The 24,309-nt window shown below is 35.9% G+C and overlaps 2 protein-coding genes across 2 annotated transcripts in view; both read left to right on the forward strand.

Annotated features, from left to right (window-relative positions):
- Positions 1 to 861: 861 nt before the first annotated feature.
- zmp:0000001301 (uncharacterized) lies at positions 862 to 15,023 on the forward strand. Its single transcript, XM_051910242.1, has 18 exons — positions 862 to 1,034; positions 1,146 to 1,218; positions 1,320 to 1,362; positions 1,445 to 1,523; positions 4,850 to 4,938; positions 5,071 to 5,217; positions 6,722 to 6,773; positions 7,012 to 7,112; positions 7,203 to 7,288; positions 8,567 to 8,648; positions 8,742 to 8,827; positions 10,678 to 10,765; positions 10,860 to 10,908; positions 10,998 to 11,085; positions 12,780 to 12,880; positions 12,968 to 13,052; positions 13,154 to 13,258; positions 14,632 to 15,023. Exons 1-18 carry the CDS (start codon positions 973 to 975, stop codon positions 14,734 to 14,736), a joined length of 1,521 nt encoding a protein of 506 aa, XP_051766202.1. The 5' UTR covers positions 862 to 972; the 3' UTR covers positions 14,737 to 15,023.
- Positions 15,024 to 15,901: 878 nt separating this feature from the next.
- Positions 15,902 to 24,309, forward strand: part of LOC127521172 (spindlin-Z) — a 14,540-nt gene continuing 6,132 nt past the window's right edge. Inside the window, exons 1-4 of the mRNA XM_051910243.1 lie at positions 15,902 to 16,068; positions 21,521 to 21,863; positions 21,971 to 22,019; positions 23,006 to 23,259. Coding sequence (XP_051766203.1) covers positions 21,812 to 21,863; positions 21,971 to 22,019; positions 23,006 to 23,259 — 355 coding nt within the window. The 5' untranslated portion in view covers positions 15,902 to 16,068; positions 21,521 to 21,811. The remainder of the gene's footprint in view (positions 16,069 to 21,520; positions 21,864 to 21,970; positions 22,020 to 23,005; positions 23,260 to 24,309) is intronic.

The raw sequence follows: 24,309 nt of genomic DNA on the forward strand, positions 1-24,309 counted from the left end.
TTTATCATCCATCTATCTATCCATCTATCTATCTATCTATCCATCCATCCATCCATCCATCCATCATTCTATCTATCTATCTATCTATCTATCTATCTATCTATCTATCATTTTATCGTTCTATCATCCAATCTCTCCATCATCCATCTATCTATCCATCCATTTATCTATCTATCTATCTATCTATCTATCTATCTATCTATCTATCTATCTATCCACTGTTTTATCTATCTATCTATCTATTGTTCAATCTATCTATCTATCTATCTATCTATTGTTCAATCTATCTATCTATCTATCTATCTATCTATCTATCTATCTATCGTTATATCATTCTATCTATCGTTAGATCTATCCATCCATCTATCCATTTATCATCCATCTATCCATCTATCTATCCATCCATCCATCCATCCATCATTCTATCTATCCATCTATCTATCTATCTATCTATCTATCTATCTATCTATCTTTCATTCTATCGTTCTATCCATCGTTTTATCATTCTACATTAAAAACATTCCATAATATTTTATATTATAATATCTAATAACAGATTATGTAGTTTTATAATATTATTTTATAAATATTGTATGTGTGATAAAGTGTTAAAAGACCTTAATGTATAGTCTGTAGTTTGCTTTATCCAGCAACCAGGTTATTTAAGCTACAGTAATACATTTATTATTAATACTTGAGACTGAAGCAATTATTTTCATGGTTTACCTCAATTAAGTTAAATGGGTCTCTCAGGCGGCTGTGGCAACAGATCAGTTAGCATGATGAGCTGGTAAAGTTTGTTTATTTGTGTCACTAGGCAACAGGTATCCTCATCTTACCAGCGGCTAGAGAGAGTTAGCCCGTGTGTGAATGTTTCCCACTGGGACAGTAATACGTTTACTACATGATACTGTTGATTTTCACAGGACATTGACTAAAAAAATTAGGTGTAAGAAATTAACTTAAGGCTTAATGGCTTTAGCAAGTGGACATTGGGTTGACAAGGAAATTGCAGGAATCCCACCAAGCCCAAGGTAAGTAAGTTCTGCTCACAGATGTTTCTCTTTCATATGTGATGCCTTTACAGACTGAATGATGATTGCTAAGTACAATGCTCACACTATAATCATGACACTTATTTACAGATATGGCCATGCGATGACTGTAGCAGGAAATATTGCTTTCTTGTTCGGAGGAGCATCAAGCACGATCACAGAGGTGTGTGAATCTAATAAACTGCTGAAAACTGCACCTATTTCAGTGTTCATTAAAAATATTGATGCGTGTGCAACAATAAAGAACTATTTTTCTGTCCTTAGGATGATCCTCCAATATATCTGAACGACTTTTACATGATTACAGGTAGCCTGCTTTTGGTGAAATAATTTTTTTTTCATAAATGCATGATTGAGTTTGCATTCTTTCAACTTTTCTTCTGTTTTAGTTTCATCTAATCGAGTAACATGTGAGCTGATGCCCCAGAAAGGTGATGTTCCCACAGTGAGAGAAGGACACACTCTTTGGTAATGATATCTATACTATCGTTCAAAAGTTTGTGGTTGATAAGATTTTTATGCTTTTGAAAGAATCTCTTCTGCTCACCACGGCTGTATTGATTGCATCAAAAATAGAGTAAAACAGTATATGTGAAATATTATTACTAGAGCTGCGCGATTAATCGTTAAAAGATCACAATCTCGATTCAAACTCCCGCGATCTTATTCCTAAATCACGATTCGGCTGTGTCAATTAATCTTTGACAAGTACGATCACAGCGAACATTCGGATCTGCTTTGGTGCTGCCACTGATCCAGAGAAAGCTGTTATCATGTTTAAGTATGAAACAGCTTCACAAACAGTCTTTTCAACCACACAGTATCGTTATTTCTGTGTTACAGATATTCATATTATCACAGAAGTACTAGGATAAACGTTTATAGCTCAGATATAAACACTGATGTCTTCAGAAGCGATAAAAATTAGAGTAAATCACCTTTTGAAAAGTAACTTGATGCTTTCACTTCACTTTTTTCACCTTTACACCAGTAGGTGGTGTTGTGGAGAAAAGTCATCTCTTCCTCGCAAATGAAGCTCAAGAGGAAGAGTTTCAGAAGTCAAAATAAGACTTTGGCTGCGTCTGAAAACCTAGGTAGCTGACTTGCTGCCTCATCAAGCAATGACTTGTAAGGCAGCGTTTGTGCATGAAGGCACCTCATGAAACAGATTTCGGACAGACTTCTGAGGCAGCATAACAGTTATAGTAGCAATATAGTGCGAGCTTTGGTGAGAATTAATCAAATATTTAATTACTGCAGTAGTAATTTCTCACTAGAAATTACATCAAAAGTGGAAAATGTTGGTCAAAAATGTACATTTACTCACAAACTGGCCAGCAAACGCAATTTTCGGACACCATCTTTATTTTTCTAGCTCACCTGTCACAGAATGGAAAGCACAGGATTGTGGGATATCAAAGGCAGCAAAGGATACATCTATCTCAGGAAACAGGAAGTGAAGCTAACATTGGATTCGGACGTGCCTTGATGCCTTCCTACCTTGAAATGTGTCCTCTGAAGGCAGCATTTTCCAGTTCTCGGACGCAGCCAGTATTGTACAAAGCGACAAAGCTGAGATGCCTGCTGAACATCTGAATCTGTCTCTGGCCAGGGCTCCATTCGTATACCCTTTTCTTATCTGTTATTTCACAAGCAACTTACTTTTCTGGCACGATTCACCTCTCCTGTTTCACACAATTAAAGGGTTAGTTCACCCAAAAATTAAAATTCTGTCATTTATTACTCACCCTCATGCCGTTCCACACCCGTAAGACCTTCGTTGATCTTCGGAACACAAATTAAGATATTTTTGTTAAATCCGATGGCTCCGTGAGGCCTGCATAGGGAGCAATGACATTTCCTCTCTCAAGATCCATAAAGGTACTAAAAACATATTTAAATCAGTTCATGTGAGTACAGTGGTTCAATATTAATATTATAAAGCGACGAGAATATTTTTGGTGCGCCAAAAAAAACAAAATAACGACTTATTTAGTGATGGCCGATTTCAAAACACTGCTTCAGGAAAATTCGGAGCGTTATGAATCGTGTCGAATCATGATTCGGATTGCATGTCAAACCGCCAAACTACTGAAATCACGTGACTTTGGCGCTCCGAACTGCGGATTCGACACACGCTGATTCATTATGCTCCAAAGCTTCCTGAAGCAGTGTTTTGAAATCGGCCATCACTAAATAAGTCATTATTTTGTTTTTGTTTTTTTGGCGCAACAAAAATATTCTCGTCGCTTTATAATATTAATACTGAACCACTGTACTCATATGAACTGATTTAAATATGTTTTTAGTACCTTTATGGATCTTGAGAGAGGAAATTCTCCCTATGCAGGCCTCACTGAGCCATCGGATTTAAACAAAAATATCTCAGTTTGCGTTCCGAAGATGAACGAAGGTCTTACGGGTGTAAAACGGCATGAGGGTGAGTAATTAATGACAGAATTTTCATTTTTGGGTGAACTAACCCTTTAAGACTTTCTTCTCTTGCCTTTTACTCTAATTGTGGAAGCCTGCCAATTGATGGTCAACCCTTTATCAGAGGAAAGATATAACATTTTCCAAGGTCAATCTGCTTCTTCCCAAAGGCGAGAAGCCTTCAGGTGACATCATATAGCATAGCGTTTTTATTCTTTCACAGCCACCTGCCTGTTTGAGGGAAATCCCCTGACTTTACAAAAACCACTTAGTGGACCATAAGACTTTCTGAAACGCATCTGGCCTTTTATAATAATTATTTCTCGCAGTCATAGAGGCCATGAGGCCTTCCAAACACATCTAGCTCTTATGCTGCATTCACACACAAATTTCTCAACTTTTCAAGTGCCAACACAGGCGTCAGCCAATCAGATCGCCTTATGCAAATACCCTAGAGCAGTCGCTAGCCAATTGCGTTCATGCAATGTAATGTGATTGGCTGTTGTCACCATGACAGTCGCGTCAGCGCCAAGCTTCAGACACGCCCTCGGTCAAGTGTTGACGCCGACGCCCCGTGTGAATGCAGCGTTATAGTGTTCTACCATTGTTTTCTATAGGATAAATAAAATATTTCATTAGTGGGGATAGGTGACTGTTAAAAATATATATTTGTTATCGAATCATTCATTCAAGAGATTCGTTCAAAAATGCTGATTCAGACAAGTGAAGTATTTATGAGTGAGTCATTGAATCATTCACTTACAATGATTTTTTAAAGGAAAATATTTAAGACTAGCTACATTTATTTAATCAAAAATACAGTAAAAACAATGGAGTATTATTACAATTAAAAATAATAGTTTTTTTTTATCTGAATATATGATAAAATATAATTTATTCCTGTGATTAAAGCTGAATTTTCAGCATCATTACTCCAGTCTTCAGTGTCACATGATCCTTCAGAAATCATTCTAATATGATGATTTGCTGCTTAAGAAACATTTCTGATTATTATCAATGTTGAAAACAGGTGTGCTGCTTCATATTTGGGGGGAAACTGTTATACATTTTTGTCAGGATACTTTGGTGAATAGAAAGTTCAAAAGAACGGCATTTATTTGAAATAGAAATGTTTTGTAACATTATACATTTATTTATAATAAATAATACGTCCTTGCTGGATAAAAGTATTAATTTCTTTCCAAAAAATCCTACTAACCCCAAATGTTTCACTGTACTGTCAAAATATATATATACACACACACATATATATATATATATATTTAATATATGTAAATGCTTCATTTTGATGATAAATCAAAAGTGACATCATCAAAACACGCTTTCCCATTTTCCCATAGTGTTGTTAAAGGAAAACTCTATTTGTTTGGAGGCTCCTCACACCCTGACGCTAAAGAGTGTCTCCCAGGCGTCTATTGCTTTGACATTGGTAGGACACTAGAGCATTTATTGTGCACACTACTGTAGGTGTCAGTGCATATGACCATTTTAGATAGAAATGAATAGCTTGTGTTGTTGACGTCATGTTAAGATGCTTGAGGTTTTATCTGGTCGTTCTCAGTGACGCTGACGTGGGAGAAGCTGCTCACTGCAGGCGTGTCCCTGCGGACACTGAGACACAGCGCAGCAGCTCTGGGAGAGAATATCTATGTGTACGGAGGGATTCTGGATGGAGTCCCTACTGATGACCTCATGATGTTCAACACAGGTCAGTAGTGTGAGGACTTCACCGATCCCTGTCCATCACGTTATTAAATGTGTTCAGCAATAAAAAGTTTTCACATGTTTTTTCATGAGAGTGGGTTGAGAAGAAAGACACAACAAAAACAATACAAATGATCTTTGGTAAATGTCATTCGAATATACATTTTGATAACATATAGTGATCTTGGAGGCCTTTATTGTTCAAATTTAAACACTGAATGAACTATAATGTCTCATGCACAGCCATTAAATGATAATAATTATTCTGTTTATTATGAGAATGTTCACATGATGTCATGTTTTAGTTCTAATTTGAAGTTCTAAAATACAAAAATGACTGACTGATGTTTTGTAAGATTAAAAATGACATTTTTTAAATGATTTTAGATATTCTTAAAATCATATCACACATTCTTATCATTTTAAATCATAAAGATTATTTCAAATTGTTTTGTGGTTGGTTATGTTAAGTTGTTAAAGGTTTGGGATCTCTGTCTAAGATAAAATAAGTGTTTTTTTGTTTGTTTGTTTGTTTTTTAGATTGATCACATTAGTAACTTATTTGAGAATTTGTGCTGAAATAGTAAAAATAACTTGACCTACATTAGACCAGTTGCATAAACAGTCACTATGTTAAACCAAAAAAAAAAAGGTTATAGAGGTTTAAGTTTACATTAATGAACATTATTTTATATAAAATATATATTTTATGAAACATGTTGAACTCTAAAACTGCTAGAAAATTAAAGCCATAAATCTAAACAAGTTGTGTTTCAAATTTGAGGTTGATATCTCAAAAAATGAGCTTTCAGTAAGATTTTGTTTGGGCGCAGTACCAACATTTCCCCATTAGATGCCAGCAAAACTCTACTGAGTTTTTCTCTCTCAAATATTACTAGCATACACACACACACACACACACACACACACAAAATTTTTATTACACACAAACAAACCACATTCTGACATCCATACCAACACACCCACACAATTATAGCTGCATAATTTATCCAACTGGCTCTATAATATGCAGAACAGAAAACAGGAATAAAGCGAGTATTTGCTTTATAGGCCAAACCTGAGAAAATGGCACCATCCGGTAAAAAAATTGTAAAAATTCAAATTTTGAAGCCTTGCCAACAGAAAGAAAGCATATTAACAAAGATTTATAGTTAAAAATTGCAGTGGGGATATTTTTGTCCAAAAGGTCCTGAGAGGAACTATTTTGTGTACCTAGTGTAAAATAGATATATTAAAGGAAATGAGGGTGAAATAGTAAAATTCCAATACAAATATACTCACCTTTTACAGTCTTATATTAAGTCCTTTTTAAATGCAAAAAATGAAAATTGTCATTATTTACTCACTCTCATGTTGTTCCAAAACCCCAAAACACTTGAAAAAATATTTGTGCAAAACATTTGATTCACTTATAATCTTTTTAATATTTGGATGAAGTGTTCTGTTAATAGTGACTTACTGTATGTTGATACTTTACTTTTTTTCAGTGTCTCTGATTTGGATGCCTATTAAAACTACAGGAGCTCTGCCTTCAGAAAGGTAAATGGTGATCTGGATGAAGTAGGAGGTTTAACTTTAAAACTGTGTGCAGAAAAATATATAAAGGAGTATGTATTGTAGCTTACGCTGACTGAATGATTGTTGAAAATGGAGCTGTAATCATGGGCCATCTGTTTAAAACCAGTGAATTTATTTTGTGGTTTTCCTCTTCCAGAGACTCAAGGCCAGCATCTGCTGTCTCTCCATCTGACCGCGTTCTTCCTCTTTTGTTCTGTAGATATAATCACTCATTTGCTGTGGTCGGTGAGCAGATATTCTTGTTTGGTGGATGTTCAGAGGATGAGTCTCAACTCAAAGACATGTATGCATTGAATACAGGTACAACAATAGTAAATGGCACCAAAAGATCGCAGTTTTAATTGTACGACTAATTTATCTGACTGTAATGAACTGTGTGTTTTCTCATAGAGACTCTGGTGTGGGAACAATTTAAGGTAAAAGGAGAGTCTCCTGTTGTTTGTGCCGGTCAAACCTTTACACCACATCATGACAAGGTAAAGCAGTCATTTCACTAGATTTGTACAGTATTGTTCACAAGTTTGAAGAAATTAAAAAGAAATTAAAACTTTTATTCAGCATGGACACATTAAATTGATCCAAAGCGACAGTAGAGGCATTTATAATGTTACAAAAGATTATAATAATTTCTGAAGGATCATGTGACACTGAAGACTGAAGTAAATTCAGCTTTGATCACAGGAATAAATTAGGCCTACATTTTAAAATATATTTAAATAGAAATCAGTTATTTTAAATTGTAATATTTTTTCACAATTTTACAGTTTTTATTGTATTTTTGATCAAATAAATGCAGCCGTGGTGAGCAGAAGAGACTTGTGTCAAAAACATTAAAAAACCTTACTGACCGCAAACTTTTCATCAGTGGTGTACATTTTCAGAAATAAATGTAAATGAAAAGAAAAAAAAGTACAGAAATGCTTAAGGACAAATTGCACACTTCAGTTTAATACTTAAAGGATTAGTTCACTTCAGAATGAAAATTTCCTGATAATTTACTCACCCCCATATCATCCAAGATGTTCATGTCTTTCTTTCTTCAGTCGAAAAGAAATGAAGGTTTTTGAGGAAAACATTCCAGGATTTTTCTCCATATAGTGGACTTCACTGGGGTTCAACAGGTTGAAGGTCCAAATGTCAGTTTCAGTGCAGCTTCAAAGAGCTCTACACGATCTCAGACGAGGAATAAGAGTCTTATCTAGAGAAACGATCGGTCATTTTCAAAAAAAAATTAACATTTATATACTTTTTAACCACAAATGCTCGTCTTGCACTGCTTTGTGATGCGCCACGCATTACATAATCACGTTGGAAAGGTCACGTGTAGATCTAAGTACCACGGTAGGGCGAAAAACTCTCATTTTCTCCTCCAACTTCAAAATCTTTCGACATCGTTGTTTTATCTTTTTTTGTAAAGGCCGTTTGACGCTTTGTAGACACTGGATCGGTACTTCCGCCTACATCACGCGTGACCTTTCCAACGTGATTATGTAATGTCCACTATATGGAGAAAAATCCTGGAATGTTTTCCTCAAAAACCTTAATTTCTTTTCAACTGAAGAAAGAAAGACATGAACATCTTGGATGACATGGGGGTGAGTAAATTATCAGGAAATTTGAATTCTGAAGTGAACTAATCCTTTAATGTTTAAAGATTTAGAACAAAATTCAAGAATTAGCAAGAGTAAAAACTTTATTTTGTCACGATTCATATCCCACTTTTCAAATAGTACACTATTGTTATTTTGATTCAGGATATTTACTTATTTGGGGGAACAGTCACTAATCCAGACGGAGCGGTATCATACACCAATGAAATTCACAAATTAAGCATCGGTAAGGAAAACTGAGACTGAAATTCTGTTACTTTTTTCCTCATTGTAGTTTCCAGTGAATGAACAGACACTAACACTCTTCCTGTTTCACCAGCAAAGATGAAATGGAAGGTACCGCTGTATGTCGGCATCCCTCCCGCCAGACGTCATGGACACACGGCTTTCATCGTCCACAGTCATGTATGTGTGTCTGTCTGTTATTGCACTACAATTCAAACATTTGGACACACTCAGGATCACAGAAATGATTGATCTAAAGGCTTCTGCTTCTGCTTTTCATTTCAATTTTTAAAATGAATGAGTTGAAGGAGAAGCATCATGAAATGCTCAACGCATATGTTCCTTCTTCAAAAAGCATCCCATGATGCACCTCATGAAGTTGGTTGATGAATGTCCAGAATGAGCAGAGCTGGAATGTAGACAAAGTAAAAGCTCAAATATAAGAGAGTTTCACGACATCATTCCCAGACTTCCATTTGTTTTATTTCAGAATTTTCATCACTTTATTATTATTACAACATTGTGAAAAATAGTTATAATGAAGGATAAGTACAAACCCGATTCCAACAAAGTTGGGACACTCTACAAATTGTGAATAAACAAGAAATGCAATGATGTGGAAGTTTCAAATTTCAATATTTTATTCGGAATACAACATAGATGACATATCAAATGTTTAAACTGAGAAAATGTATAATTTTAAGGGAAAAATAAGTTGATTTTAAATTTCATGGCATCAACACATCTCAAAAAAGATAACAGTCTGCAAACGTCTGGGGACTGAGGAGACAAGTTGCTCAAGTTTAGGAATAGGAATGTTGTCCCATTCTTGTCTAATACAGGCTTCTAGTTGCTCAACTGTCTTAGGTCTTCTTTGTCGCATCTTCCTCTTTATGATGCGCCAAATGTTTTCTATGGGTGAAAGATCTGGACTGCAGTACCCGGATCCTTCTTCTACGCAGCCATGATGTTGTAATTGATGCAGTATGTGGTCTGGCATTGTCATGATGGAAAATGCAAGGTCTTCCCTGAAAGAGACGACGTCTGGATGGGAGCATATGTTGTTCTAGAACTTGGATATACCTTTCAGCATTGATGGTGCCTTTCCAGATGTGTAAGCTGCCCATGCCACACGCACTCATGCAACCTCATACCATCAGAGATGCAGGCTTCTGAACTGAGCACTGATAACAACTTGGGTTGTCCTTGTCCTCTTTAGTCCGGATGACATGGCGTCCCAGTTTTCCAAAAAGAACTTCAAATTTTGATTCGTCTGACCACAGAACAGTTTTCCACTTTGCCACTGTCCATTTTAAATGAGGCTTGGCCCAGAGAAAACGCCTGCGCTTCTGGATCATGTTTAGATATGGCTTCTTTTTTGACCTATAGAGTTTTAGCCGGCAACGGCGAATGGCACGGTGGATTGTGTTGACCGACAATGTTTTTTGGAAGTATTACTGAGCCCATGTTGTGATTTCCATAACAGTAGCATTCCTGTATGTGATGCAGTGCCGTCTAAGGGCCCGAAGATCACGGGCATCCACAAGTTGCTTTTCCACACATCATACACACAAACACAAAACACCATCATTATAACACAAATGACACTAAAGTAATACAATTAACATTAATTGAACAACAAGATAAAAATGTACATGTCCAAAAACAAAACAAAAAAACTAAGAAGAAAAATAATTTTTGTCACACAGGGAATTCTGGGAATGTCTGTTTACAGGTTTTCACTGTAAATTATTAGATGATTTGTTCTTCTTACTTCCAAAAATGTGACATTTAACAGTACTTTACTGTATAATTAGGCCTAAAAATGTAAGGTTAGATCTTTTACAATTTTTCTCTGTATATAGTACAGGAACTTACTGTTACTGTCATTTTTTCACATTCTTTTACAGTTAAAATTACAATCTTTTGTTTACAGTGTAGTTTTAGTTAAAAATAACAGCACTGGTCCATGTTAAACAGATGTAAAATGTGTTTTCAGCATAACTTTATGTCTTTCTTCTTGGTTGCAGCTTCATGTGTTTGGAGGCAAAAATGAAGAGCAAGAATTTAATGACTTGAAAATAATGAAATTAATAAACCCCTCAGAGAGACAGCCAGGTACATAATGTTACCATCTTGACTCCTAAATACCATTTATCTGTTTTACTTTCATTTGAGCTTCATCCATTACTTCCTGCACACTGTTATATAGTGATGAAGGAGATTTTGTCTGAGTTTGGACTGCAGGGCGTCAGTAATAGGTGGGTGCGTTTCTGTGACTAAACCAGTTTCATTACCAGTTTCATATGAAAGTAACGTTCTGTTATTCAAATCATTTCCGCTTGATCAGCTTCGCTCCGACAAAGATTCCCAACGTGAAGTACGAGCTGAGTCAGTCTCCAGTGACCGTGAAGAGCTACAGGAGTGAAAATATCCAGGTGATTTACATCACACATCTCCATTACAAACATCCCAGGCACTTCATTTATAACCGTGGATGTTTAAAGCTTTGCATCTGTGGTCGTTGACAGTTTACACTACTGTTCAAAAGTTTGGGGTCAGTAGGATGCATTAAATTGATCAAACGTGACAGTAAAGTCATTTATAATGTTACAAAACTTTCCATTCATCAATTTATCACTGTTTCCACAAAACTATGAAGCAGCACAACTGTTTTTAACATTAATAATAATAATAATAAATGTTTCTTGAACAGCAAATCAGCATATTAGAATGATTTCTGAAGGATCATGTGACACTGAAGACTGGAGTAATGATGCTGAAAATTCAGCTTTGATCACAGGAAGAAATTACATTTTAACATATATATTACAATAGAAAACAGTTATTTTAAAAGTGTTATAAGATTTTACTGTTTTTACTGTATTTTTGATCAAATAAATGCAGCCTTTGTGAGCATAACAGACTTCTTTCAAAAACTTTTAAAAAGGTCCCAAACTTTCAAAGGGGTCATGACATTTGATCTTTTGACATATAAGAGATCTTTGTACCATTAAAACATCCGGCAAGTTTCATATCTTAAAATGTCATTTATTTATAACTCCAAAAATGCCTGTTTTGATATTGCGGGATCTGTGACATCACACGGATAAATACATTTGCATATGGAGAGCAATGCAGCGTCCCAATTCGCATTCTATCCATCCTAAATAGTATTCGAAATTATAATTAGTGTGTTCAAAATCGTAGTATGTTGAAATGAGTATTCCAAAGATACCCGGATCTGGTAAGAATCCGAAGTGCAGATCTGTGCTAATATTGCCCACAACCCATTGTGCGTTGGACAATGATTCGATTAGAACTACAAACATGAATAAAAAGTGTTAAAAAACTACAAACATGGCGGATATGTGAGTTCGCCGGTTAAGTAGAGAGGTTTGGCTTAAGGGGTTTGAATGATTAATAACAGTATCTAACCTGACAAAAAGATATTTATTCAATGTTATCCACATTATTTTTCATCTTCAACAACATTGGGAACTTTTGTAAAGATACATTTGGTCATTAACTTTTAAATTCATCATTATGCAAATTGAAAATCTCTGTGTGAAAGATCCACAACTGGCAGATCAACGTGTGACAGCATTTCTCTCCGAAATGGTTGGAAATTAAATTCAATTGAATGAACTGTGACAAGATGATTGACAGGGCAGTTTAAACATTGACAGGTTGCACGTAACCATGCGACAGAGCGGTCCGTTAAACATGCAATTACGACGAAGTAATATGTCCCAAAGCTTGTCTACGATCCTGCTACACACTCAAAAGTACTTTTTCTTCACAAAACCAGTACATACTTTTAGGGCATAGTATAAGTAGGCATTATACATCATCACACCATAGGCCCCGCCCACTTTTTTTTTGTGTGTGTGTGTGTGTGTGTGTGTGTGGAAAACATAATCCCTCAAGGAACATTTTAAAATAATTTTTTAAAAAACCATGTCATGGCCCCTTTAAACAGTAGTTTACATACAGATTTTAGCTTTAAATATAAAGGAATATGCAAGGCAAAGTGTATGCTCTAGATGCTGTGGCTCACATCATTTCTTTATATATAAGGAAATATATGATTTTATAACCAAGGCAATAAACTCATGTCACTTTCATCCAGGTGAGCGGTCATAGAGATTTCAGTACAGTTCGTGATGAAGCCATGAACATGATCCACAAAGCTTTTGCCATGTTAGATGAGGAATTCCAAAAGCTAGACAGGTAGAGATTATGCCGTATTGTTCATTTCAAGTTAATTGTCTAAATCACTAATAACGCAAAAAATGAATCTGTTCTTATCTGAAACAGAGAAAAAGAAGCACTTGCACGAGACACAGAGGCGCTACAAAATGAGAGAGATGCTCAAAATGAGCATCTCCTGAGACAGAGACAGGTACTACTGATCATAATTACATCATTAGATTAATTTTCTTGGATGTGTCTGTTCCTGTTCCACACAATGCCTAAAGGAAGTTTGCGGTTGTGTTTGGACAGGAACTTCAGGATATGCTGGAAAGACACAAAGCTCAGAACGAGGCTTGGCTGCGTGCGCGGGCAGACGAGAACGACAAGGAGAGGAAGGAGCTGTGTAAACTGAGGGTGTGTGACTAAAATAACCACAAACATTTACTTTATACAAACCGCTGTCAGACAGAGACAAAAACAGCTTGTTTTAACTGAGTTAGTAGTTTTATATATACACCCACACACACACACACACACACACACACACATATATATATGTGTGTGTGTGTGTGTGTGTGTGTGTGTGTGTGTGTGTGTGTGTGTGTGTGTGTGTGTGTGTGAAATATAGAAGCTTGTTTCCGCCATGAAATAAAAAAATAAAAAAGGTAATTGCGACTTTTTATCTCGCAATTCTGACTTTTTTTTTCGGAGAATTGTGAGATATAAAGTCAGAATTGCGAGATATGAAGTCAGAATTGCGTAATATAAAGTCAGAGTTATAAAGTCAGAATTGCGAGATATAAAGTCAGAATTACAAGTTATAAAGTCAGAATTGCGAGATATAAAGTCAGAATTATAAAGTCAGAATTGCGAGATATGAAGTCAGAATTGCGAGATATGAAGTCAGAATTGCGTAATATAAAGTCAGAATTACAAGTTATAAAGTCAGAATTGCGAGATATAAAGTCAGAATTATAAAGTCAGAATTGCGTAATATAAAGTCAGAATTATAAAGTCAGAATTGAGAGATATAAAGTCAGAATTGTGTGATATAAAGTCAGAATTGCGAGATATAAAGTCAGAATTGCGTAATATAAAGTCAGAATTATAAAGTCAGAATTGCGAGTTATAAAGTCAGATTTGTGAGATGTAAAGTCAGAATTGTGTGATATAAAGTCAGAATTACAGGATATAAAGTCAGAATTACGAGTTATAAAGTCAGAATTACAAGATAAAAAGTCAGAATTGTGAGATATAAAGTCAGAATTATAAAGTCAGAATTGCGAGATTTAAAAAGTTTGAATTATTAGACGCAATTGTGAGTTTATATCTCACAATCGTGAAAAAAAAAAAGTCAGAATTGTGAGATAAAAAGTCACAATTACCTTTTTTATTTTTTTATTTGGTGGAAACAAGCGTCCATAGTGTAATGTGTATCTACAATTTAATAAAAATTATAACTCACTTAACTGAGTTAACTCACTTTACATCTTAATTAACATATCTTGACACATAATATTTCAGAATTGCACTCTGTCCATAATATTTTAGCTGTTTTATTTTTTGTATGAACTATTCCTATAAAAGTACTCTTTCAGTCAGCTGTACCTGCACAAACAGTGACTTTCTCACTCTGGAAATGAATAAAAAGTGTCACTGCAGGTGCAGTTCACACTGAACTCGCATTTAAATATCTCATTTTATGCATGGAGTGACGGCTATTTAACATTTCACCCTGCCACGTCACCTGCCAGTTCTTATTTATCGATTCGGTCTGAATATTCCAGGAGGAGGTGCTCCAGGAGCAAGAGAGACTCAAAGAGGAGCAGTGCAATATCCAAAAACGCAGTGAGCAGCTCCTGTCCATTATGCAGCAGTTCAAAGGCATGTGAAGACACTGTCTCCATGGCAACCGCAAAGGGAGACGGCCCGAGTTTTGTTTGGGAAACAGCGAGATTATTGATGCCACTCCCTTACTGTGATATTTGGGTTTGTTTGTCTGCCTGATGATTTGGTTATTCCTGTGTGTGTGTGTGTGTGTGTGTGTGTGTGTGTGTGTGTGTGTGTTAATGGATGTCACAACACATTAGACAACCTCATTACCAGATATACCTGTAGAACACTGGATGATTTATGATGCTTTTGAAAAGATTTTTCTGAAACGTGATGAAGTAAATTGAGGTTTATCACCAAAGTCCATGTCATTTATTTTCATATTTCTCCACAAGCTTGTGTTGATAGAAACTGAGGGCCTCTGGTCACTAAATTGAACTCTCTGGATATGATATCAGTTATGAAAAACTAGCAGTCCAGCATTTATTACATAATAACGTTAAATATTAATTTTATTTTTCCTTTTTACAGTTACATTTAATCATTTAGTACATGCTTTTATCGCAAGCATGACAAAACAGGAAAAGTATAAGCTTTTAATTACAGATATATATATATATATATATATATATATATATATATATATATAGGCCTATATATTAATTACATATATATATATATATATATATATAAAAATATCATACAAAAGTCAGACATTCAACGTCCCGCTGTCTTTTAGCTTATAATTTACAATATCTGATACACTTTCATAAAATCCACAAGTATAACATGAGATGCAGTGCTTCTTAACTCACTTCAAATCTTAATAAACATATATTGATACATAATATTTCAGAATATTACACCGTCCATCATAATTTTGCTATTTTTAGTGAATTTATCATATTTATTAGGCTACTTAGAGTATTCTAGGGGGGGAAAACTACATAGCTCTTTATATTATATAATACAGACTGCGTCGGCCATTAGTGAATTTATAAACTCATTTTCATTTAAAGTATAGCACCGTCCAGCCCATCATATTACAGACTTTATTGTCTATTGTCAGTGGATTTTTGAGGGGGACAGTCATGTCGCAGTGCTTGCGCGTGCGCACACATCCTCGCCGAGTCGAACCGAAAGCGGCCGAAGAAAAACGATGGGAAACGGTCGGCGGCGCACTATTTGGCAGGAAGGTTTCCCGCGCAGCGCCAGCGGTGTCTGGCGGTGGAGCACTATGTGGCAGCGGGGGAGGGGAGGGAAAGAGCTCGGCCGCATTCGGGGCCGCCTGCGCTCATCAAACGCTGCTCATTGAACACACAGTGAGGCAGACCTGGAGTGGAAATATTTTTTATGGCGCAATATGCGTGAATTTCTAAAATAAACCCGGGGTAAGCGAGCATCCATGCCATAAATGCCACATTTATGCATTGCACTTGAATAAAAGGCGAAATGCGACAAGATTGAGCTCAAATCTGCAGTGGAGGCAGTAAAGGGGGTTTGGGGCGAGCTGTGGGGACGCTTGATCCAGACGGTTCTGCTGAAAATGTGTTTCTTGTGCTTCCTTTGTTTCTGCTGCGGGATTGTAAATAAGAGCTTGAGCCAAAATGGCGGCTGGAGCCGTTGAGCTGCGTCGAGCTATGAGCTATTGCACTGCGTTTAGTCACACAAATTACACCGTTTTTATAATTTCTGGCTCTTTCCTGGTTTTATATTTCTCTTGGATGCTGTCGTAGCATTTAGAATAAGATACATGGCTGTATTTGTGATGAATTTATAGTGTTTAACGAGGATAGTTAGCGCGATTGAGTCAGTTAGCAAGAAAGATTTGAATATTTGTAATGACAAATTGCGATTTTTATTCATAAAACGCGCATTTATGGCTCATTTCCGACTTATGTTGGCTGTTTAATAGCTGAATGCGGTGTTTTTGTAATGTGATGGTGTCTTCAGACTGCCAGTTAGCTATTATCTGTCTGTAATGGGTTTTTTTTCTGCAAAAAGGATGCTTTCATACACTTGCAAGCCCAGCTGCGGTATTATTCATGTGTGTATATTTTGCTATTTTCACTATAACTAGGCAACTTGCAGTGCTGCTTGTCATCTTGCTTGTTAATGGCAGCACTGAAACCCAATCTGGCCAACTGATCTCACTGCATTGTTGAAGGTTCTGGCCAATTTGAAATGTAAGGTCTTGAATTCATTAGTCTCATCTGATGCTCAATGATCAGGTTGCATTGAGAAAGTCTGCTGAATTTCCATGAGGAACAATGGCATGAATCATTCTGGGGGTTTGTTTGGAAGGGGGCGGCGGTTCATTTGTATTTCATGACAGTCTGCTGAAGAGTTTTGTAGGGCACCTCTGGAGGATTAATTGATCAATTAGGCTTGTAAAGGAGAGATTACAGCAGAGAAGCAGGCACTGCGGTGGGTTTAAGTGTTGGAGACTGGGTGGGTTTGATTTAAGTCTTTATTTGGGTTCTGATTTGCAATATTATTGTGAACCAACCACCTCAATAAAGCTAAACTTAATCATGCAAATGTATATATGTTTTTTGTAAGTGTATGTATGTGTGTAAAAGTATGGTTAAGTCTGGACAAGAACATTGGTCATTTACAAAAGGCAAAACAACTCAATTCTTGATTTGTATGTACACACACACATACATAAATACATTAAATGTTTTGCCTTTTGTAAATAAATAACCAATGTTCTTGTCCAGCTAGACATTGTACCATACTTTTCTAAACTATCTTTTTTTTTTTTTTTTTGTATCCTTTTCCTGGTTTCACTCTGTCAAGCCCATGTTATGAATACTGTTCAATAACATCATTTTTCTGCATCATTGAGCTGTAAATTCCCTCTCTTCAATTGCATTCAGCATCATCTGATTCTGCCATTATAGCAGCTACTGGCCAACATTTGATACAGCTCAGTACTTTTGCCTCTACAGCTAAAATATACATTAGATACTTGTACACTGGAAAATGCATATGCAGAATTGCTCCATCATCCATGTGCAGGTATTTAACACAACACAACACGACTGAGTTCAGTTATAGCCAAGCCAAGATTTTGACATGCTGGAAATTCATTATCATAAATGCTTCAGCCAAAATAATAATAATTTTCCACCTAGATTATCATAACTGTAATATGACAACAAAGAATATATAGAGTATAAATTATGCATCATGATGGTATTTGTTGTGTTTGGTTTAAAAGTATTTTTTAAAAGCATTATTTGTTATACTGGTTGAAACTCTCTTCACATCCTGATAGCAATCAATAATAGAAGTGGTCTAAATATTAAAAAATGTGCATGTATCTTCTGTGGAAGTCTCAGGACCAAAAATGGTTCGTCTAATCATTGCGTTCAGTCCAAATGCAATGATAGGATGTCCTACCTGCCTGTCAACATATGTATTTGCATATCTCTGCGCACCCTCCTCGCGCAGACATCACACGTCATCAGCGCGTTTCTTAGGCTGTGTGTCCACCAAAGTTTTTTTTTTTTTTTTTCCCAGCTGAAAACGCTAGGCGCTCTGCTGAAAATGCCTAGCTGTGTGTGCTTGAGAGCGCTTCAACAGCGCAACTTTTTTTTTTTTTTTTTTTTTTTTTTACAGTTGAGATGCTTCGCTTGCTATGATACGGAATATCTGCGGAAGTGTTACTAGTATCTCATTTCACAGATAGTTTGTTTCTGTACTGTTTCTATATAAAAATGTAGATACAATGTAAAGTATTTGCTCTGGCTCGTTTTGAATGATTTTGTTCCATTGTTATGCTTGTTGTTGTCATCTGTTGACATTTTACAAGCAGAATGTGGCGGTTGGTCGGTGTTGTGTTTGTCCCACCCCTCCTCCAATGTGATTGGACGTCTGGGTACAAAAGTGACAGTGACGAGCTTTGTGTTTTACTCAAAGTTGAACATTCTTCAACTCTCGGCGAACGGTAAAAAACGCAGAGCGCTCAGCGTGAAATAGACCATCAGCGGCTCGTTATTTTATGCGCAGCTTGTCAGTGCAGTACCGGCTCTGTGATCAATAGTAAATGCTTCTCCATCTGAAAGCCAGAGGGCGCTCTTGCGCAGAAACTCCAAATATGCCCTGCCACAGAAGTAGATAACGCATGTCATTCCAGGAAATCCCTATGGGCATCATTCTATCGCTGTAGCTGAATAAACAGAAGATTGAAATGCTTTGATTAAACATGACTAATAAACACACGACTGCCTTATTCTGTGTAAGAAGCCACATCATCTTACAGAAGGATGCTCAACTGTAGTTATGAAGTGAGTTTGGAGTAAAAACATGTTATTAAATGTTGTCTTTTGTTGGACAAGAGGTTAATAAATGCTTCTCATGTTTGGAAAGATGTTTTATGTGTGTTGCTTTTTCAAATGCACATTATAAGTGACTCAAATGAAGCAGCATTTACTACTGATCACAGAGCCGCGCTGCACTGACAAGCTGCACATAAAAAATAACCGTAGCCTTTGCGATTTCATAATCGCACTAAGCTAAATCGTTTAAGCACGATTTCAATGTTAATTTTTTAACTGTGCAGCCCTATCTGAAGGGAGGATGGGATCTCATGCCTTTAAAGTTAGCTTGCTATTGCTAGCCTCTCTGAAATTGCCTACTCTACCTTTAATTGATGCTGATTTAAATTAAAAATGTTGCATTGCAGTAAATCAATGTAATACAGCAAAAAGACTGTATTGGAAAATAATGAGGATTTCAGTAAATACTTGTGTGGATACATTTGGAAGTAAAATGATCCTTTTAAAAAAATATATATATTTTCAAACTCTAAAAGAGTTTGTATGAGAGGAACATGAAGGATAGTGTAAATATACTGAGGAAAAACATCTCCAGTTCAAGTGACAAACTTTGGCATCATCTCACCACCTTTATCTAAAAGTAACGTGGAAGAATGCAGAGAACAGGAGGACTGACCTTGAGGTAAAGCTTCCTATCTTGCTCGTTATTTTCATTGGAGATACAGACTGTAAAATTGAAAATGGAAGCAGTATTATTATTTGAGTCCAGCTGTGTTGGAAAATAGCTATGTATTTTCATGCATTAAAGCATCGTCGATTTATTGCAGTTGGATTTCACTAGGTCATGTTCATGTGCAATGGACTGTTGTATTAAACATGTTCTGGTTTTGATTTAGTTGGACGGTCTGGTAGAACGACTGAGCTTTCCTTCGTCTGGCCGGCTGATGTCATGTAAGGAAGCCCTGAGCTCCCTGCGCTTGTAGCGTACTCCTGTTGTGTTGTATAACAGCGTCTGCTTGGCTTCTTGAATAATGCAAGTCTCATGTCATGGCTGATCTGCTCTGCTTTTTTTGGTATTTTGAATGTCAGGATGTCAGAAGCAGCTAAATGGATGCATCTTTTAATGAATGCTGATTTCCAAAGCACAAACTTTTACATGGGGTCGAAATTTAAGGCGAGACACCCCAGGTGAATAGGGTAAAACATGTAAATATTTGATATCTCCACACTTACCCAACTAGTTGATTAATTGATTTTTTTTAAATACTAGAATCCATTTAAAATATGCACTAATTTGCACAAATTTCCAGAACAAAAACCTGAACATTGGATAAAGGCAAGTTCATAATTCTTTTCATTTTGTTGACATATTAGAGTTTAGGGGTGGGAATCTTTAGGAACCTCATGATCTGATTCCGATTCTGGGGAGTCACGATTCGATTCCAAAATGATTCTTGATTACCAACTTTAAATCTCAGAATTGACCAGTACATGCAAAAACAAGGTTTTTGCCTGTGTTTTTCCTTAAAGGGGTCCTTGATTATGATTTCACTTTTTAACTTTAGTTAGTGTGTAATGTTGCTGTTTGAGCATAAGCAACATCTGCAAAGTTACGACGCTCAAAGCTCAATGCAAAGGGAGATGGTAGGGACTATTCTTTCATTCTAAAAGTTGTAACTTCTTCCTGAGTCTCTCCATCAGTGTCGACTCCGGTTTGAACAATGTAAGGCTGAACACCGTTACTGACAATCCTCATTTTGGCTGCGTGAGATTCTCCAGCTTTGTTGTTGTTGAGCAACCGAAGTGCGAGCTGTTAAAGCTCCGCCCTCTTCTGGAAAGGGGGCCGGGAGCAGCAGCTCATTTACATTTAAAGGGACACACACAAAAACGGCGTGTTTTTGCTCACACCCAAATAGGGGCAAATTTGACAAGCTATAATAAATGATCTGTGGGGTATTTTGAGCTGAAACTTCACAGACACATTCTGGGGACACCAGAGACTTATATTACATCTTGTGAAAGGGGGATTATAGGTCCCCTTTAATGTCAACATAATCACATTTGACTTGCATGTTTTTTATGTTTTAGGATTCAAGTATTTAGTAATCGTCCGAGTGTTAGTGTTAGTGAAATATATTTCACTTAAAATGATGTTAAAACAATCAAAGTCCATCAAAAAAAAAAAAAAAAAAATCATCATTGACACCTTCATGTCATTCCAAACTTGTATGACTGACTTTTTTCTGTAAAACACAAAAGAAAATATTGTGAAGAATGTTGGTAACCAAACTGTTCGGTTCCCATTAACCTCCATTATATGGACAAAAAATACAATGCAAGTCAATGGTAAGCGAAACTGTTTGATTACCAACATTCTTAATGAAGTTTGTTCTCAACGACAGAGTGCTTTGAAAAATCACATGCAATTTGACTCTTGTGTCTTATTAATTTGGAGGTTCTTCACTTCGATTTATCGGCTACTTAAATTAAAATGTGACTGTTTACATTCCCTGAGCATTTTCTAAAGCTGATGTTCTTCTATTTATTTATTTTTTAGGTTGCTGAAGCCCTTCCAAAGGAGGTCTGGATCAGTACCCATCTGCGCGGGCCCTGAGTGGGCTGGCACGACCCGTCCTGCCCACTCAATATTGAGCGCCAAACATTCCTGAGACTCAGACGGGCATCGGGGAACTATATTACATGCCAGCGGTTTTTGGGGTTTTTTGACTGCCCCCTTTAGGTTTACCCCCCATTCCCTTTCCCCTGATACTCTTTCACTCATCCGAAAGAGTAAAAGGATATTTTCACCCTAGTGTGGCAGCCGGGCTGCTCACCCACACACAGATGAATGAAGACCCCATTCGGGAAGAACGCGGCCCAGAGATCCAGAGCTGATGCAGGTTAGAGCGTCTTTGATTGGATATTTGATTTTGGATGACCCTCTTGAAGATCATCGTCTGAAATCTGTTTGTAATATGAATTGTATTTGCTGTCTCTGTGATTGAAGGGCATGCTGGTGTCTCTGCAAATATGATGAAGAAGAAGAATTCTCATAAGTAAGTGTTATTTGTTTGTGTTTTAGGGCGTATATTATATTACATTATCAATATTTTATACAATTCTACACTCATATTGATCATAATATAAAATTTATGAATTTAATGATTATAATCAGAGTTAAATATTGGGTGAAAGATCATTTTTTATTTGTTTGTGTTTTAGGGCTTAATGTTTGGATATTAATGAAATATTATTATATTCATATTTTTAAAATACTACACATTTATTTTAATAAATATAACATTTATGAATTTAATTATTAATTAAATATCAGTCAAATAATATTTTAAGGCTGAATATGTGAATGAATTATACGATTATTAAAAAAAAATTTAGACTCCTATTGATCATTATAAATATAACATTTATGAATTTAATATTTGTTATTATCATAGGCAAATAAAGTGTGTTTTTTATTTGCTTGTGTTAGGGCTAAATGTGTGAGTATGAATTTTAATGATTTATATTCACTTTTATTTAGTTTATTTTTCATTGATCATCATAATAATAATTATTATGAATTTAATAATCATCATTAGAGTTAAGTATTAGGTGAAGCATGTTTTTTTATATTTTATGGCTGAATGTGTGAATTTGAATTTAATTATTATAATGTATTCTTTTAATATATTTTTTAAATGTTTAGCGCATAGTGATCTTAATAAATGTAACATTTATGAATGTAATGATCATCATCAGAGTTAAATATAAGGTGAAGCATAAAATTTATTGGAGATTAAAGCTGAAGTGTGCATTTAGTTTAGTTTAGTTTTAGATGTTTGAGATGGGATCTGTTTGATTTTCCCAACCAATGCCATATGGATAAGGTGTTTTTGTTGTCGTCGTCTGTTTGTTTGTTGGTGGTGTTGTTGAAATGACTCACTTCTCCTTTAAACTGATTCAGAATTCAACATCTGAATTCAGATGTTTCATTAAACAGATGTTAATGCTGATATCTGATGATTATGGCATCATCTCACAGGAAACACAAAACCAGCGTAGGGCCCACCAAAGCAGTGGCTCAGCCCAGGCGGAACATCGTGGGCTGTCGTATCCAGCACATCTGGAAGGAGGGCAGCGGCGCGGCATCGCAGTGGAAAGGCACGGTGTTAGACCAGGTGCCCGTCAACCCCTCGCTCTACCTGATTAAATATGACGGCTTTGACTGCGTCTACGGCCTGGAGCTGCATAAAGACGAGAGGGTGCAAGGACTCGAGGTTCTGCCAGACAGACTAGGTATGTAATGCAGTTGAGCAGAAAAGACATTTTATTTAATTATTATGTCATATTAGAGCTGTGCAATCAATCATAATTGATTTTCGAACGCGGATAAGCAAATGGGCTTCGGATACGTGCCTAAATGCGTACACAAAAATGTCAAAATGCCTTTTTGGCGAGTATTCACGTAAACAGTCACAGTGGGTTATGTCTTAAGTAAACGTGCACATTTGAGAAAGAAAACGCTTGGATTACATTGGATCCGTGCATTAGCTCTTAAAGTGACAGCAGCCTAATAAACCTGCTGCAGTCTGTCATTAATGATAATAAAAAAACAAATGACAAAGGAAAATTTAGGGTCGAATGTGTGAATATGAATGTTTTGTCTTACCCTGATTCACTGTGAGCCTATTAAGTGTTTTAGACCTGACAGGATGGTTTTCATGGGAAATTGCATACATAATGTGTCTCGTCTAGGATTGAAACGGTATGAGATTTTCATGGTATGATAACCGTCTCAGAAAATATCGCGGTTCCACGGTATACGCTATTAAATGATCAATTATTATTATTATTATTATCATCAGTTAAAATTACCAATAAATTAATGAATTAGTGTTTTTTTTTTTGTTTTTTTTTTGAACAGATGCTTTATTATAACAAACTTGAAAGCAGTCACTGATTATGGATTAGATTAACAACTTATATTTATCATTGATAATTTATTGAAATTCTGGTTTGACCTAATTATTCTGGTTTTTATGATTTAATACAAATATACACTCAAAAATGGTGGTAATGAAATGAATGCATAAAACTTGAACAACACAACAGATTTACTAAATCAAAACATGGACAAAAATTATATTTCTTAAATAATGTTTAAATTTATTATTATTATTATTTTGAGAAGTACATTCTATTGTACAATCGTAATATATTTGTCAATTTCTTCGAGTTAAAAGTCAGACTTTTATTTTGAAGGGTTGTAGTGAAGAGCTTTGAGTTTCAGTGTATTTGACTGGTTTTTCTCAAATAAAAAGATTAAATGCTCAATAAACATTCTCT

The sequence above is a fragment of the Ctenopharyngodon idella genome, chromosome 10 (genome assembly GCF_019924925.1).
Source record: "Ctenopharyngodon idella isolate HZGC_01 chromosome 10, HZGC01, whole genome shotgun sequence".
Lineage (NCBI taxonomy): Eukaryota > Metazoa > Chordata > Actinopteri > Cypriniformes > Xenocyprididae > Ctenopharyngodon > Ctenopharyngodon idella.